Source organism: Vanellus vanellus (assembly GCF_965231255.1).
Source record: "Vanellus vanellus genome assembly, chromosome: 1".
Lineage (NCBI taxonomy): Eukaryota > Metazoa > Chordata > Aves > Charadriiformes > Charadriidae > Vanellus > Vanellus vanellus.
The window spans coordinates 47,587,853-47,606,208 of record NC_138905.1 but is presented as its reverse complement, the minus strand read 5'-3'; the positions used below and the strand labels follow the sequence as shown (position 1 = coordinate 47,606,208).

Genomic DNA, 18,356 nt, shown 5'->3' with positions numbered 1-18,356 from the left:
TTCCTTCTGTATGAGGGGATGTGAGGAGTCTCCTGTGACAACAGCTGCGTGGTCTCATCTACTTGGGAAAAACAAGTCTTAGTTGGGCAACTAACAGCTCCTGAAGGCTCTGTGTTTCTTAGTAATTGACAACCTCCAAAAGTGCCCATGTGGCTCCCATGTCATTTCCCCATATTGCCACCTCAGAGGCATCATTCTGCCAGCCAAAGCTTGCCTGATAATGAGGTACCACAAAGCTCTTCCTTGTCCACTGGCTGATTATTGGGTCTGTCAGACCTGTCCAAGTATCCTGGATCTGTCAGGTTTTGAAACCTCATCATCAACATTGTGCTTTTGTGCATGTCTTAACGCGACACCTGCTGGATTCAAGAGATTGGATGAGAATGTCAATTTTCAGTAGCAATGGATAAAACCAAACAAATATCTTCTGGCTCCTCTTGTTGACAAAGCTTAAAAATGTGATCAGATGCTCCCCGGCAGACCAGTAAATGGAGGGAAATAAAAATAATTTGATATCTATCTAGTACTTTTTTTAGATGTCAGGGCTATTTATTTGTTTAGCTAGCTGTTTATTTATTTGCAGGTTTTTGCAGCCTCACTCACAACTTTTGAATGCTTGAATTTGGTAGCAATTAAAATCTTATTCCCCGGGTTCCTTGAGAAGATCAGCCCCTCCCTCTACTTTCATTGCTTTCTGGGCAGCAAGGTACAAATTCTGGCTCTATTGTTATGTCACAGAAGTCAGTATACTTTATTTTGCAGGCTCTGCAACTCTTGCTTTATGACTGCCTTCGGCCAGTCCGATATTTTCTATATGGAGTGATCAGTCTGGAGCCTTGGGGAATTTCAGAAAAACCTGCTCCTCTTTCTGCCCACCTACACTCAAGTCTTACAGTGGTGGCTTTCATCTTCAATTTGATACCACATAGTGCAAACTGATAACCAATCTTGGGGAAAAAGAATAAAGATCAAGACCAAATTATCATGTCTCCATTGTGTGTTAGTTAAGAGTAGGGTATGAGGCACAGCCACAATCATACATCACAAAATTCATCTCTTTTAATCTGCAAACTCCAAATTTCATCCACTCTGTTCACATCACAGCCATTAAACTCTTACCTAAAACATAGAACAAAGTTTAGATTTATAACAGAAAAGACAGAAGACAGCAATTTTATAATATACCACAAGCAAGACTCAAGAAAGCTGAATCACCACATTTAACCTTGAGAACAGTAACTATTAATTTTAATGTTTCTTTTAAAGAAAAACTAACAAATAGATGCCTCAGAGATGATAAAATTTTGCATTTCTCTATGTTTTTTGTATAGGGCATTTGTAAGATTATGGATGATAACTATTAAAAAAATATAAAATCAAATTAAATCTGTTACATTTAATTCTACATTAGAAATAACTGAGAGGTTTCTGCAATTGCTTTGTACGACTTTAGCAGTATGAGAAACAATTAAGTATGAAGTTGCTGAACAATTGGTATAATTTTTCATCTATGAACTTTGTAAAAACATCAGCAATGTAACACGTAGGAAAAATGTGCTTCTGTGTGGAAACAGAGAAAGACAGCAAATGTCTTAGTAATTGCCTTTATAAAATAAAATTGTTCATATCAAGAGACTGTTCTTTAAGCCAAGGTAGCAATCTCAGGTAAAGGTCTTCAAAACAACGTTTTTAAACTTAAGGGCTGCAGAGAAAGAAAAAGCCAAAGAAAAAAGAAGAGAGGAGAGGAGAGGAGAGGAGAGGAGAGGAGAGGAGAGGAGAGGAGAGGAGAGGAGAGGAGAGGAGAGGAGAGGAGAGGAGAGGAGAGGAGAGGAGAGGAGAGGAAGAGAAAAGAAAAAGAAAAGAAAAGAAAAAGAAAAGAAAAGAAAAGAAAAGAAAAGAAAAGAAAAGAAAAGAAAAGAAAAGAAAAGAAAAGAAAAGAAAAGAAAAGAAAAGAAAAGAAAAGAAAAGAAAAGAAAAGAAAAGAAAAGAAAAGAAAAGAAAAGAAAAGAAAAGAAAAGAAAAGAAAAGAAAAGAAAAGAAAAGAAAAGAAAAGAAAAGAAAAAAGAAAAAAGACAAGACCTGTTTGAATTTACAGATCTTTACATATTGTGAGGACCTCCTCTGGCTTGAACTTCATCCAGCACCCCTTGCTGCTGCAAGGCAATGCACAGCTCAGGCGGAGGCAGGTACCCTGAGGATCCCACTGAAAGAATGTGTGAAATAGAGACAAATATGCACAAGACTGCCTTTTTGTTTGTTTTTTTTTTTTTTTTTCTGCCATCATTCAAAAAGGAGAGCTAAAGAAAGGCTGCAATTTCACAGCACCGAGGTCATGAGGAGGTAGCAACAGCTAGAAATGAGAGGAGATTTTACGGTAAAACGGGTCCCCCAGACATCAGAATATCCCTTAACAGCTCTGTATACCTGGCTTGATCGTATGGTTTAAGAGTGTTTTCTGACATTTTAATGCTGCCATGCTTGCTTTTCACCGATGACCAATAAGCTGAAATGCCAGCATTGGCTTTTGTACCTTTACTGACCGTGTTACAATTGCGGCTATTGTTCCTACCCCAAGTTAGGGCTGTCAGTCACTCTGGATGACATTCCTCTGACAGCTTCCTGAACACCCCCATCAGAGGCTAGGGAACGGCTGAACAAGCTGCCTCCTATCATACTTTAAGCTCTGCCTCCTCCAGTGACACACAGTAGCTGACCGTGTGTGGATTCACAGCATGCTGAAAGAAAATGGGCTATTTTAAGCCATTTTCAGCCAGTCACTCTGGCTAATCTGTTAACTCTGCACTGCGGGGAAGGAGTACACAGTCACAGGCTAAGTCTCACTTGAGTGTGGAGCACTAGATGAGGCTGGAACAGTTAATCATCATCATTTGAGGTCCTCTGCCATCACCCCGAATATCTAAATCATCTCCAAAAAGAAACACGGAAGGGTGCTTTTGTTTTCAAAAATTTTAGCATTCTCTATCAGATGACAACCACATTACTTTACCCTACTCTTTTTTTGAGCTCTTATACTCAACACAAGATAAAAAGATCATGGCAACCTATTTCTTTTTGTCTTACTCTTCTGTGTTCCCTATGAAATAGTGATCTGAAGTTTCTTTTCTTTTTTCGTCTTCTATTGCTAGCAGTGAATTTTGGAACACGCTCATTTCAGAACAACAGGTAATTCAGAATTTAGAGTGTCCATAATAGGACTATGGAGCTTGAAGGTCTGTTGGAAAGAGGGATGTTTCTTGGCCACTTGAGAGCGTATTGTGTCTCCAACGTAAGTCTATGACAGGGTATAAAGGGTATGAATCTACTAGAACCTTATTTAAGCAAAGCCCTTAAGCTCATTAAGCATTTAAAACATTGAGACCAAACGTGTTTAAGTGCTTTGTTGTATTCAAGTCAGAATGATTATTATATTAGTGTACGCTCAGTTGTATCTTCTGAGTGCATGCATTTAGTAACTATTAAATAAATAAACCGATTTATAACATTTGCAGTGAGAAAAGGAAATATAATTAGCTTTAATATAGTGAAAATACATTTTATGGTAAAAAATGCATCCCTCCCCATGTAACAAAGTTGGTATAACCATTGCTATGTGTATGTCTTTTCTGTGCATATGCCTGTGTATGTTTAATAATAAATAACAGAAAATCTGACCTGTGAGAGGGTTTGGAAATTGTCTGAGTGTTTTTTTTCCCGGCAATTTGTTGGAACAGCATTGGTTTGAGGAAATACCTCAAACAGAAAACAGGTAGGTTTTCAAAAGCACCGTCTGTCCCATTTTTTGCCTCCCGGTCTGAGCATCAAGTCTTCATGGATCTTGGACTATCCCTCTATTTTGACTGTTGTTGTGACCCCCAGTTCGTTCAGACTGTTTTCCTCCAGACTGGAGCCCAGGATCTTTGAGATCCTGAGTCTCATGTACACAACACAGACACAGAACTGGAAAATGCGTAGTTTCAGGTGACACTTGATTCCGCGTGGCTTGAAAACAATTTTTTCCATGCTGGCGGCTTCCCTCTCCGTCAGACTCTCCAGGACTGTCTTTAATGCCTGAAACTGTCTGTTGCTATTACAAATTTGTAGATGGAGGGAAAGGAAATGCCTTTTCACTGTAAATTTAAGATGTTCTAATTTTAATTCCTCTTTCAAGTATTTCTCCCAAGTTCTCAAATAACCAGATTAGTATTTTTACTTTAACAGTGACAGCACAGGAGCATGAATCAGCTTTTATTTTTTGTCTTTATTTTTTTTTTTCCTGAGCATTCATAGATTAGGTAAACACTGTAAATTCTTTTACTGATTAAATAAACTGGTTTCCTTAGTTGGTGACACACAAGACTCTGAAGCACATCTGGGTTTGTTCTCACTAGAATACTTTGTTAAAGTCTCATTTAGGTATTGTTTTCTTAACTTATGACTCTTGAGTGGCAAGTTAGGAGTCAGAACTTAAAATTAATTTTACAAGCATACTATTTAAAATACGAAATTTGAAATTGCCATTTAATAGTTAGCTGATAGTATTTCATTCCTTCCTTAGACCTAATCCCTAATAAATTAAAGTGGCCAATATACAAAATATTGTGGCAGTCCTGACTAATGTATTATACAAAAATTTGCAAGCATATACATGTTTGAGGTGTTGCATTAAGAAATTGTAAGATTCTCAGTAGGGTTTGTGGACAATATCAATTTACTTGGTGTGTGTCAGTGTGTTTTATAAAATAGGAAAAGACTATAATATTGTTTAAAATATGTTGAAATCTCAGTTTTGTACAATACATCATGCTTAGAAACTAGATTTATTTGCAAATGTATTGGTCCAATTAAATCTCAAGTAGGAAAAAATCACAATCAAGAAACAGCAATTGCAAAAAAGACACAGTTATGTTATCATCTTGATGATTTTCCATAGTATATTTTCACACAAGTATGATTTCAGATTTAAATAAGATAACCATAACGCACAGTTACCTATAAACTAAATATACATTGTTTTCTTCTGCTGCATCAGTAATATGAACTTCTCTTGAGTATGTATGGTCTTCTAGCTTTGTTCACATGTAGCTGCCGTTTCAGAATATAGGGATTTTTTCTTTTCATTATTTCCTTGTCTTGGCTTGAGTTATCTACATCAAAAGCATCTTGCTGGAGTAACTGTGGGATGCAAGAAGAGACAATAGTGTTATCAGCTTTTTTTGATAAAGAAGATTATCCTGGAAAGTTTTATAAAACTTTTATTTTAACATCTGCCACCAAGAAAAGTCTTCATTATAATACATGCTGGTTTAAAAATAAAGAAGAAAGAAGGAAAAAAAAGCCCCAAACTCAAGACACAAAAATGAGATCAGGCTAAAGATGAGCTGAATTCCACTGAAACAAATGAGATCATTGGTTTTGACTAGAGACAAAAGCTGGTATGCCCTCCTTGGACTAAAACTCAAATTGACTGAAAACTTCCTAATGACTGTCACTCTGAAATCACTCATTTAGGCTAAACACCTCCTAAAACACCCACTGCTTGCTGGTTTCAGCTTTTGTGCATTATTTTTATCTGCAATATCCTACAGCTGAAAAATCAGAATGTGTAATAAACAAATAAGAAATTAAATAATGCACAAGAAAGCCAACATTTTGTCAAACAATATTCCTTATATAACTGTATTTCAAGTTTTATTTGGAGTTTTTAAAGCGTTTTTTCAGATTTGTTCTTGCTTTATCTGTTAAGATTTCATCCATTCTCTCACCACGTTCTTCCATGGTCAAGTACAGTCCTACTGTCTGGCTGAAAGGCGTTAAACTGAAAACATTTTAGTACTCACCTCAGTATTTCCCTAAGCAATCAAACTCTGTTACTCACTTAATTACTTAATAAACGAGTGCTCATCTAAATTCTGCTGAAATGAATGGAAAGACTCTCATGGTTTCAACAGACTTTGGAGTCAATCCTGGATGAATAAGATCACAAGAACTTTCATTACATAAATTGTTTATTTCAAGCCTTCTTCAATCCTTCTCCCTCTGGCTCTATACCTTCTTCTTTTATTGCATCTTATAAACCTCTGCACTGCAGAAACGTGTTCCTAAGCTGAGAGAGGAATATTTTTTTCCATTTCACATGCAGTACTGTTATGAGTGATGATTCCCAGTCGCCACAAGAGGTGACTGAAATTGCAAAGTAAGGAACTGTGATTAAGTCATATGGGCTATTGCATATAGTCCGTTCTATGGTAGCTCCTTTTCAGCAATAAATGTACTGATGAAGAGAGTCCTCAGAAAACTCTGGTTGTCAAAGATGTTGCAGTCTTTTTTTTTGTGGAGCATCCCAGCTAATATGAAGGATTGAGAATAAGCCTGCAAATAGAGAGCTGTGATTCAGCAAACAAAAGAGGATCAAGATTCAGCCAGACTGTCCACGAACCTGCGATAGCCGAAGAAATTGGGTTTACTGGAAAGTGGGTAGTGACACTGAGGTATCTTTTTTCGCTACGCAAACAGCTTTTAGTGTAATATATAACAACCCAAGCAGATTGTCCCCAGTGTGCGTCTGTGTGATCACTGCACTAAGGCAAATATCACAAATGGACTATAAACAATCGCTATTTAAGAGCAGCAATCCTCATACAATCACAACGTCAACTTACAGAGCTCTCTTTAGGTGTGGGGAAGCGAAAAGCAAGAGTTCCCTTTCTATCGGTTTCCTAGCAATGATAAGAAGCCCGGAGTACCTGGTAAAATTACATGTACACATGGGCATGTGTCCCTGCATTTTGAATCCAGTTTGCCTTAGGGCCTTAAAAGGGCTTTCAGAAACTCTGCCTACATTTAGCTATGCCTCAATAAATCTGCAGTAACTTCACGTCTGTTAAGCAGATATTAATTTCATGTTCTGGCATAGAGCTCACTTTCATGTGTTTGTTTGGTTCCTTGGAATGGCTACAAAGAGTGGAAAAAGTGTGTAGTTAAGAATAGTTCTCATTTATCCATGGGTCGTTATAAAAAACAGACACTCAGCTCATCAGAAACTGCATTAATTTACAACTCTTTCAATAAGAGGCATATTAGAGGTATTAGAGAATATAAAAAAGGGAAGGAAAGCTCAGACAATGTGACAGGGGTCACATGCATATGGATTTTAAAACATCACTACAAACAGAGCCTGAAAATTTAATAGCAGTTGAAACATGCATTTGTGGCAGTTTGTTTTACCTCCCAGTGCTGAAAGGCTCTACTGTGGCAAACTTTTTGGAGTTGATATACTGTCAGCATTGCTTCCAAGCTGAAGCCATCCAGAGCAGCAGGAAACTGTCTTCCTGAAACAAGGTCCTCTTCATCTACCTCTACTGTTTCCCCCACCTGGTTGTTTATGTTGTTGACCAGATTGCAGACATTTAGCAGGGTCATTTTCCAGTAAGGAAGTTTTCCTCTGTTAATCTAAAAACACAAATACCCACTATTTATGTGTGTTGCGATTTTTGTTTTGTTTTTTTAGTAACAATGTGTGACATTCAAACATTTTGGTAAGAACAAGTTTGTGTGTTTGAAGTACTTTTCATATGCTCAACTTTTAGACAATAATTAGAGAGTGCTGAAATTAGGACAACTTGTTTATTAAACACACCAAGTCTGCTTCCCCACAGCCTTACCCCCCAGGTAGATATATATACACGATGAAAAACTAAACTGCTCCCAAACCAGAATGGTAGCATTTCATAGTCATTCTGCACAGGTGCAAACAAAAACACAGATGGAAATTAATATAATATAAATTTGCAGGTGTAAATCAGGACAATGAGTCAAACCCACTGGATAAATTCCCAGTACTGGAATCCAAGGTGGATGCCTGTGGTTAACTAGACGCTCCTCCCCAGTTCAGAACAAATACCAGTCATTTCAAAATTCCCTGAGAAAAGGAATGGAGTCCCTGCTTCAGGGCAAGCTGTCTGATGAGGCTAGGTCTGAAGTTATGGAATCTGTAAGCCCCAGGAGTTTTGGATGCTGGGGAGTCATGAGGCTGGGAGATGTGAATCGAAGGTCTGAGGGCTTAGATGAAGATGGAGCGAAGATGAAACAGAGCTGCGCAAACAATGTAATCCTGATTTAGTAACTGGACTGAAAAACTCAGACCAACTGTATTTAGGTGGTCCTGTTAGGTGGACCTGTTCAGAGATGTTACAGAAAGACAGAAATAGAGAAATTACACCATTGTTTGTCTCAAATTCTGCTTGCTCCAGTAACTTGCATTATTTAGGAGCTATTTAACTTTTAAACCCTTTTAAAAGATGTTGAAAAAAAATTACTTTTCTACTGTTACTGTTCTTTCCTTCTTTAGTTTTGATTATCAATAGAAAACAGTAAGTGAAAAACCTACTTCATTCACTGCTTTTCATGTCTTCACCACTTTCTTGGTTCTCCCACTATTAATTATTTCTTTCAAATTTTATTCCTTTTAGTGGTGAGTATAGAAATTAGTTTCCTTAAACTAGAACTGGTGACATAGCGATCTCCAATCAAAAGCCAAATAGCAAATTCCTATTTATTACTGGCAAGAGCTTCCTTGCTGTGCACATTCAAATTACACTTTACCTATGAACTGAAATGTAGTTGCTTCTTTTCCTGTTAAGTAAGTTAAGTATAGGTATGACATTGACACAGGCATTGCCTTTTACATACTGACAGCATCAATTAAGAGTGTGGATGCAGCGCTTACTTAGCCAAACATTAGGTAACCACATAATCTGTTATTTCTTTAGAGCACCTTCCTAACAAAGGGGCATTATATGCAAGATTTATGCGTATTCACCACACTTTACTATTTCTGAGGGAAAAGAATGAAAATGAAGAGGAGTGCGGAAGAAACAACAAAAGCTGGCATCACTATTAGCATTAGTTACAAAAAATTCCCTTTTGGCCATAATCATTACTCCAATATACATCTGATATATGTGTGCCCTTCAAAATGACAGTAATTTAGCCCTTTAATAAAACCACTATGTGTTCTCAGATTCCTAACAGGGCCCAGGAAAAAAAAAAAAAAAAAGAAAAAGAAGAAAAAGAGCATTTTGTTTTGAGGCTAAGAAGAAAACAAATCTCAAATCTTATTCAGAAGCTTGAAATTGGTTCTGCATTGTTTACTTTGAGCTCATCTCTTGTCCCATCTAGGTGCCCTAATTAGTCTATCGAACTATTTGAAAAGATGTGACAGGTTCAAAACAAAAATTAATCTCTTTGCAGAATGTCTAATTTAATTAACAGAAGTTAAACTAGCAAAAAAGAGCAAATGTCCACTGCAAATTCAAAATCTTCTTTGGTCTGTTTTAAAAAATCTGTGAAATATAAAAATATGGAGCTATCCATGACAAATGGGGAGGCTTTTCAAGTGTACTTCTCTCTCCTGGGTATAGGAAAGAAATGTGAGTTAACACTACAATAGCTAAATTGCAATGAAGAATAAAATCTAAACATAGTGCTACATGAGCAAGTCAGAGTTCTGAGTTAAAAGAAAAAAAAAAAATAAAGCAAACCAAAAACAATATTCCAGTGGATGGGAACAGAAGAGGAATCCATAGGGAAATTTGTTATGCCTTCTTCCATAATTTGTAGAATATTTTTAATCTAAAATTATTACTTTATGCTAGCCTGATGCACATCTGTTTAAAGGAACTTTCCTCTGTATATTGCTAAAATACTTAAATACCAGACTTCGTTAGGTTAAATCGGTCTTAGCTGCTATTTACTGGGTTAAGGGAAAAAAAAAATTTGCAGTGCTGTTTGCAAGCATACTTCATTTGTTAAGGGAGTCCAATTCCCATTAATACCATGCATATATCACCTCAAAGTATTTTGACTCGGGTACACCTGCTTCTGACTTACACTGCTGCCAGCTCACAGCATGAGACTATAAAGCATTAAGAACTTCAGTCAAGAGTGAAGTATTTTTTTTAACTGAACATGGAGACCTTCGTGTCCAGTCACTGAACAGAGCCATCAAGTTACTTTTCTACTCCACTATTACAGCAAGCATTGCCATCAGACAGCTTTGCTTTATAGGTTATGAGAAATCTCTAGGTGGTTATCCTAAAGGAATATGTGAAAATACAGTTTAAGATAGATGACCATAACCTAAATGTTCAGGTACATTTCCAATGTGTGATATATTTTCCACACAGTCTAAGCAATACCAACCACAGCTGCTCAAGACATGTTTTGGAACACACCTACACAAGAGATCAAGGAACCCATATCTGCCAAGATGGAACTCATTTTTTTTTTTTTTAAGAGTAACTTGAAAAATATCTGGGAGTGATCTGAAGGAACAAAAGAGACTACAGTATGAATCAGAAATTAAAAATTATTTATGCTGAAATGAAGACGATGTATGCATTTCCATTGTTGAACATGTTTCTGAAATAAGACTCAGATATATGGTTTCCCACACCTCATATATCTTGAAAGAGAATTTGAAAACACCTAAGAAACTGAAATGATCGGGAGAATATTTCCTTCTTTGACAACAGGGGTTTGTCCTATGAAAGAGTAAAGAGAATCCCAAATTATAACTTGTATGATATCTTTTTCTTTCCATTTCTGGTTGAATGATACCCCTGATAGTCTGTTTAAGATACTTCTTATGTTATCATGCACACCTCCCACATGCTTTTTTTTTTTTTTTTTTAGAAAAAGGAAGTTAAATTCTCTGCTTTTTATATTCTTGTCTTTATCTAGTGAAAGCAAATGAAAAACAAATTCATAACCAAGTAAAACCCAAGGTAATGTAGGATCTCTGTGGTTCCTTTTCAGAGTATTAATTGAATTTTGTTCAGAATGTAACTATAGAAATAATAAAATTACTGTCTGTCTTTAAGAAGATATGGTATTGAGTTCTGTTCCAGCAGAAGTTCTTCCATGGTGTATACTAATGCCTGTAAACGTAATGAATTTTCATGTGGTGGCTGAGTCAGGCAGTCAGTAACTCCCAGGCAGCTGTAACCACATCTGCCTCTGACAGAGGCACATACAGTCAGCAATAGGCATCCTAGAACTACAAGAAGGTCAGAGGGTCCGAGATTTCAGAAAATTAATGTACGCGGGGATCCCAAAGGTGGAGTACATTCTAGTGATGATATATTCTTCAAGGAAACGCTTTTTTTTTTTTTGCTTTTTTTTTTCCTTTAACTAACATCATCTCAGTCTTGTTTGAGTTCAGGACATTCTTCATGCAAGTGGTGGTTTCAGGCAAGCATTTAGGAACCTGGGAATAAAGCTATCTATTAGATACCAAAGAGAGACAGAAGATAACTGTCCGCATATTTGTGACACTTCAAGTTGTGTTGTCTTACCAGATCTTCCAAATGATTTTTTGGATTTTATCTTAGAGCAAAGACAGATAAAGCATTTTATGGACTTGTTTGATCCCTGTGTCTTTGAGATGTAACAGCAGGGAAGGGTGATACACTGTATTAAATGTTGAAGACAAGTCGTAATAAGCATGGACACGCTTCTTTAAAGATGACAGTGATTCAGAATATAGATGACTTTAAAGAGCAGTTTGAAAAGCACAAATAGGCACTGGACAGCAGTCTGTGAAGTCAAAAGCATATGGTAACTCTTTCCATAATATTGGATTGACTAATGAATGTTGCAAAAGGTGTGTGCTTAAACCCTAGCTGGAGTCTTGATACTACACTTCACAAGTGCCTACTTAGGAAGATTTTTTCTGTCAAATACTAGAAGCACAAGCGATAATCCACTTTGCTGCATTTTTAGATCTGAGCTTTCACAAACATCTTTTTTTCTTTTTTTTCCCCCATCTTAATGCTCTTTAAATTGTCTGGATTTCCCTTGCTGCTTATTACCAAGTCAGTGTCAAAGACGGTTAATGCAATTTAACAGTAATTGCCCTCAACTGGAACCAGATCTCAGGCACAATACAAGACAGCTATTACACATACCATCCTCAAATTTGTCTCTCACACCAGAATCATACTTTTTTTTCTAATGAAGGTTAAAAGCTAGCAGAGGACAACAGGAAAAAAAAAATAAAAAGAATTTGTCGTTTTAGTAATGACTGGAATAGTGGTATGCCTCTTGTAGAAGCATTTATGCACACATTTTAGTGGTTCCACCATGCCTTACTTGAATGTCAAGAAACAATATATACTGGTCTAATGAATTTTAGATGGTGATTTAAGGCAGTATAATGTAAAATTAAAACAGTGTCTCCAACATGCTTCTACTGCTTCTGTCAACTTCAAGTGTCACTTGACTTATGGTATATACCGTAAGGAAATTGAATAGCAAGCTACATGGTGTAAAACAACATATAAGAGTATTATGGCAAACATAATTACATTATCAACTGGTGCAGTATATTTGTGCATTTTTAGTTACCTCAGATTGTGCTCTGTGCTGAAAGGGAGGAAACGATGGAAGTGGAAGTTAGGTTCACAGTTCCACTAAAGTCAGTAGCAGAAATACCAGTAGCTGCAGGGTTTCCTCCCAGGGCATACTATGCTTTGCCACAGTAGTAGAAAGAACTACTTTTGTCAGCCTCCTACATTTAAATTTGTCTCAGGAAAAGAATATCTATTAAATCTTTCTGTATCTTAGAGAAGTGAGTGGCAAACAGGTTGGTTTGGCTTCTACGATTAACTACCATGCCAGTAAAGAACATGGGAACCTAAGAAGTGCCAGACCAGATCAAAACAATGTATTTTCTGGCCTCATTTCTTATTCTAGTCTATTCAAAGGATCCTGTGAAAAGCTCACATATAAGCAAATACAATAAATGCAGAAGTCTTCCAGGCAGGTTTTGTCCTTAACTTTCAACTAGTCCTTGGCTTACGAAACTCTTCTTTGGGGGAAATTTTTGATTTCTCATTTTATTTTCCAAGGAATTTAAGCACCACTTGAACTTCATTAGAACACAGAATTAAAACATTCAACCTTAAGCCCATGGCACTTGTTTCAGGTGTTGTTCTTTAATATGTTGCTGAAGAAATATTAGACATATATATTTCTGAGATCATTCGTGGAAAATAATATCATTGAGAAAGTGTTTGTCTATCAGCCTGTTCAATACATATGTGCAACACTTGCTGCTTCACCTTGTCAATATGAGATTGGAACTGAATTTTTGTCTATTTGCATTAAATAACACGTACATCTCTCACAGTCTGGCAACTTGTGAAGGAAATGTCATTTATCAGATTCATATTTTCACAGTCACATCCCCATGTTCCTGTACTAAAACTACGATTAAATTCCTAAACCAAATTCAGCATATGTATTAACAGTTTTTGCTTTATGACCGTCTTAATTTTATATGCATACAGGAAAAGTTCTGCATAAAAATAGCACTTACGGATACGACTCAAGGTTAATTTAGCTTTCATCGGGCATAATCCCAGTGGAAACACATTTCCTTGTATAAATTTACATCTCTGCACATAACACAGTTTTGACAGTTTAATGGAAGTACCAGTGTTACAAGTGAGGAGCACTTTTAGTGTGTCACATCAACACCTTTAAGTTTCCTTTGAACTGAAGAAAATCTCACACCAAAGTAATGTCTAGCACTGAACTTTTCAGTCTAGACCTTAGGTTATTACTTAGTGCAAAGACTTCTGGGTTTGTAATGAGATTTCGTTTGCTCCCTACCCGTCAGCTAAAAGAGGAAAAATCATTACCTTTGATGTGTACATATTGGTCAATAAATCTGCTTCTAACGCTTTCATTTCCTCTTCTGAATCTGAGAACAAACCAGAAACATATGTTTATTATTTCATCATAAATCATGGCCATTTCAATTCAACACACAGAATTTAGATGTATCAATGAATTTCGAAAAACAAACAAACCAGCAACTTCGATAAAAACACAGCAAAGTGATCTAGGGGGACTGTGAGGAGTGTTCAGGTAACAGCGACATTATGTTAAAATGGATACTCACTACCTTTTTAGAGCACGATCAAGCTTATTGAAGTGAATGAAATGATTCATTAACCTCAGTTCACTGGTAGACAGGCCCACTAATCTGCAGCCCTTTCAGTAAACAAAACTGCTGCAATATTCTTCATTCAAAATTAGTACGATTTTCATAATCACTATTTGTCACTTCTGCTTACTTTGGAGAAGATTTCTCATATTTATTTTCAAAGGATATTTATTTAAGTAGCAGCTAAGTATTTAGATGGATGACAGTTATGATCACTTGACAAGATTTAGTCTTAAATGGTTAAATTAAGAACATTTTTACCTATATGAGGCAATTGAGCTTGCCCAGTTTGTGATACAAGCTCTTCACAATGCATATACCAATACAAAGTATTCTGCCTGAAAGTCTCAGGATTTTCTTTACTAATTTAATTGACCTTTGATAGCTCAGCAGACTTGCAAGATTTGGTGAATGGGGTAAAAATTGCTGTAGAAAGAAGCAACAGCCACAAGCTTTTCTGCTTTCTGTTATACAGAATCACAAAGAAGATCTGGTGCCTTGAAAATGTAGCAGCAATCACAGTTCAAAGACGAGATGTATACAGAAATCAGTAAAGTCTTCAAGCAAAACGGATTTCCACATGGCTTTTAGCTTTCCTGGAACACCAGCAGTCCAAAGCCAAACAATATGCTTACTTGTATTTAAAACCAAACTAAACCAAAATCTATTCCATATTCATACAAGTCATATTTCGCTTTCATTACAATGATCAATGCTGTTGGCATGTAGCACCCTATCACAGAATCTTCGGATAGATTCTGCTTATGCCTTCATTTCAGGGATCGTCACCATGTTGTGTCACTACCTTTCACAGAACATGAGACTGGAAGGGACCTTTGATACAAATATGTGCTAATCTGTCATAGATTTCTGCTAGCACAGGAAGCCAACCATTACAATGCTCTTAAAAATCAATCATATTCAATCTTAATAACAAGATACTACCACCACCACCACTGTGTTTTTTCTTTAGGGAATTCTTCCAAACTATCAGTGGTTATTCACCTTCTTCTAATTTCAAGCCTAATTTCTTTCTAATTAAAAATGTATTAATGGTTTGTATATAACTTCCTTCACTATAAATTACACCTTTCTATTTGTAGTATTTACCCAACTCAGGTATTTTTGCGAGCAGTCACAGTCCTTCCCAGCTTAGATCTTTAGGGTGTGCTTACACAGCGATTAGCAAACAAATGCAAAATCACTGTGCCTTTTGGACGCAAACCATTCCCCTGGAAATCCCATAAACACTTCACTGAAAGGCTATGCCCAGAGCTATTAGACTCATATGTCCTCCTCTCTTGTAATAGCTTTGTATTCCCCAACTCATCAGAATGGCCTTCCTCTGTGCCTGATGTGATCTCTAGACAGCACAGGGTAGTACAGTTCGGATCAGAAGCCTCACTACTTAACTACCTTAATGCTTACCATTAGCTACAGGAGGTAGGTCTCTTACACATTTTTTGATTTTGTTTGTCTTTCATGGCTGAAAAACTTCAGTATCTCATAAAAAAAAAAAAAAATGAGGTCAGATAACACGACCAAGTCTTTTATCTCCTCAGACATTTCCAACAGCTGTGCTTCTGTTAAAAGGAGCTTTTAATAGGAACTTGTATTATTTCCTAAGCTACTGCATCTTGTACTGCTGCACTGCTTCTCATTTCTATTACTCAAGTCATCAAAAACTGCTTCTGTGTGTTACGCCAATCTTCCTCTGTAGTGATGCTCCTGTTCACTTTTGCATTACCAGCACACTACATTCATTCATTCTTGCTTTTTGCATTGAACTTGTTATTGAAAATATTAAATAAGACTGCTTTGTAGATCAGTATTACAGCAAGTCACCAGCAACTAATCTCCAACATAATGCCTTTCAGCCCTTTCAGCACAACCGGTTATGTGTTACCTAATCTCTTAACCGCTTTACCATTAGCTAAAGTTCTGCTGGCAGCACAAGAGCACCTCAGCTGAATTTCTACTAATGACAGCAGCAGCTCCTGTGAATGGGTGAGTGGCACATGTGTGACAGCATCATGATTTGTGGTGTCCTCAGTCATACCAGCTGAGGACACTGAAAGGACTTGTGTCTGTTTCTTTAGGGAATTCTTCCATCCTATAGAGGATGGAAGATAGCTTCCACACCATGGAGGTTGGGAGATAGCTGCAGACATGGAAGATAGGTAGATATTAAGAAACACTTTGATTGAGAAAAGAAGTCTGAAGGACATTACGTAGGAGGCTGGTCAAGATTCCTCAAGTAAAGACTAAAGCAAGGAGAGGAGGAGGAGGAGGGAGCACGTCCAGGTAATTCAGGAGTAAAAGAGATAGATGAGGAGTAAAAGCATAAAAAGAGCAGACTCTCAGAGACCAACGTGTAATAAGTCTGGTTGCACATTATCGTTCAAATCAGAGGGAAATTCACACAATTTGACATCCTCTTGATTCACTTCTTATTGACAAGAAATATAGCTTCTATTCATAGATTCAAATTCCACAGGAATAATTACATTCTACAGGTACGCACATTCCCCTGAGGACAAACATTTCCAAAAGAAAATGAAAATGAATTATTATTTTCTTTATGACATAACTGTCCGTATTAGTTAAAGCTGATTTGGCCCTTCCACACAAGCTGTTCCATGACACTTCTCATTTAAATATAATTTCAAATTTTTAAGCAAATAAACCGTCATGTGAGTTACACATACAATTTTGTTTCTTTTTTTTTTTTTATGAGCCTATTTTAATTTCTACTGATTTTTTTTTCCTTAGTGGGCTTTCATTCAGGCTCTACAAACAGTTGAATATGAAACTGCCTCACTGAAAATCCTAGTCAAGTATTTGTTTAAAAAACTTCAAATATATGTGGATAAAATAATAAATTTTAAGACCTGTCACTATGATCACCAGTTTTCTCTAATATACAGAAAGATTGTGCTTAAACTGTGATAAAATGCAAGTATTACGTGTTACATTTTTCTTCTGCAGGGGAATACAAATTGCAAACTTTCATTTATAGTGAGGATTAGTAATTCTGAGTCCTCCTGGATACTGAAGCTGAAAAATGAAGCTTCTTGTAAATTTGATCTTTAAATTTTGTGGAGTTAAAAGTTAATCTGCGAGTTAGTTAATGGATTTTGAAGCCTGTTCTGCTTCATGTCTGTATGTGTACACCTGTTTAATCGCCACCATATGTATTTTTGGTCATAAACTTAGGGCATAAATGACACACACTTAGCTGTGTCATTTTCCAAAGGAGCAGGCAATGCATTTGCATAGATGGTCCTCTTTTTTTAGGTTTCTAAAGAAATTGCACTTGGAGTAGAGATGCACTTACATTAACCTACCTATTGTGTGATCTGCATCCGATTCAGCATTTTTTGTCATAATTTCAGAGCAGTTGCCGGCAATTTTTCTCCCCAGAATACTAACATTGTATTTCTGTCACTGAAAAGTTACCAAACTGCATATATATTCATGTTGATTTGGACTATGGGAGATATTCCTGAGAAATTACGACGTCTCTGACAGTTTGGAAATACATGACGTTCGATAAATCACAAATGAGGCCGAATAATCAAGCAGATGGTCTCCACTGGCGTATATTTCCAATGACTAGCCTGCCCTACCTGCCACGGTACGGATGCTGTGAAGAGGAATGGTGTCTATGAAGGGAGAAAGTTACGGGAGCGACACAAAAAAATGATGCCGGCCAGAGCCCGTCATCGGGGCCAGCTCCTCGGTGCCTATTGGGTATAACGGCGGTAGCCCGAAGCGACCTCACCTCCTTTCTTTCGCTCCCTCCGAAGGCTCCGGGAGCGGCTCAGTGCCAACCGGTCAGAGGGGCCGTCGGGGGCCGGCGGCGAGCGCCGAGCCCGCGGTGCGGGGCGCGCCGGGGTGGTGCGGGGCGGTGCGGGACGGCGGCGGGGACTTACCTGAGCAGAGGCTGCCGGAGGCCAAGGCCAGCAGCACCACGCACACCAGCTGGGCTCTCATCCTTTCGCCGCGCCGCGCCCTCCTAGAAAGTAAAGTCCATAAATCCTGGGGAGAGACGGAGAGAGAGAGAGACAGACAGACAGACAGAGCCTCCCTCGCCGCTCCTCCGCGCCGCTCCCGGCAACAGACGGGGGACCCGGACCCTTTCCCCAACTATATAAGCCGCGGGGTGATGTCACGGCGGTGCCGCCATCGCCTCCGGATGAAGCTCCCTCCCTCCTCCCCCTCCATCCTCCCCCTCCATCCTCCCTCTCCATCCTCCCTCTGCCCCCCTCTCCCTGCCCCCCCCCCGTCCGTCCGTCCACCCCATCCCCTCCCCCCCGTCCCCCCCCCGCGGCTCCGCTCCCGC

At 37.9% G+C, this 18,356-nt stretch overlaps 1 protein-coding gene across 1 annotated transcript; it reads right to left on the bottom strand.

The window, feature by feature from the left end:
* Positions 1-266: 266 nt before the first annotated feature.
* Positions 267-18,119, bottom strand: NTS (neurotensin). The gene is made up of 5 exons (XM_082497657.1): positions 17,947-18,119; positions 13,704-13,765; positions 7,225-7,449; positions 4,990-5,172; positions 267-359 (listed from the first exon to the last, which is right to left on the bottom strand). The coding sequence occupies exons 1-4, from the start codon at positions 18,005-18,007 to the stop codon at positions 5,026-5,028; spliced, it is 495 nt and encodes a 164-aa protein (XP_082353783.1). The 5' UTR covers positions 18,008-18,119; the 3' UTR covers positions 267-359; positions 4,990-5,025.
* Between the last annotated feature and the right edge of the window lie 237 nt (positions 18,120-18,356).

Bases quoted from the DNA above. Each gene is read 5' to 3' on its own strand.
- NTS (XM_082497657.1), bottom strand. From the start codon at position 18,007: ATGAGAGCCCAGCTGGTGTGCGTGGTGCTGCTGGCCTTGGCCTCCGGC. The intron at 7,450-13,703 runs GTAATGATTTTT...TTGTGTTTTTAG, and splicing joins CCAATATGTACACATCAAAG to ATTAACAGAGGAAAACTTCC. The intron at 5,173-7,224 runs GTAAAACAAACT...TGCATCCCACAG, and splicing joins GAGCCTTTCAGCACTGGGAG to TTACTCCAGCAAGATGCTTT.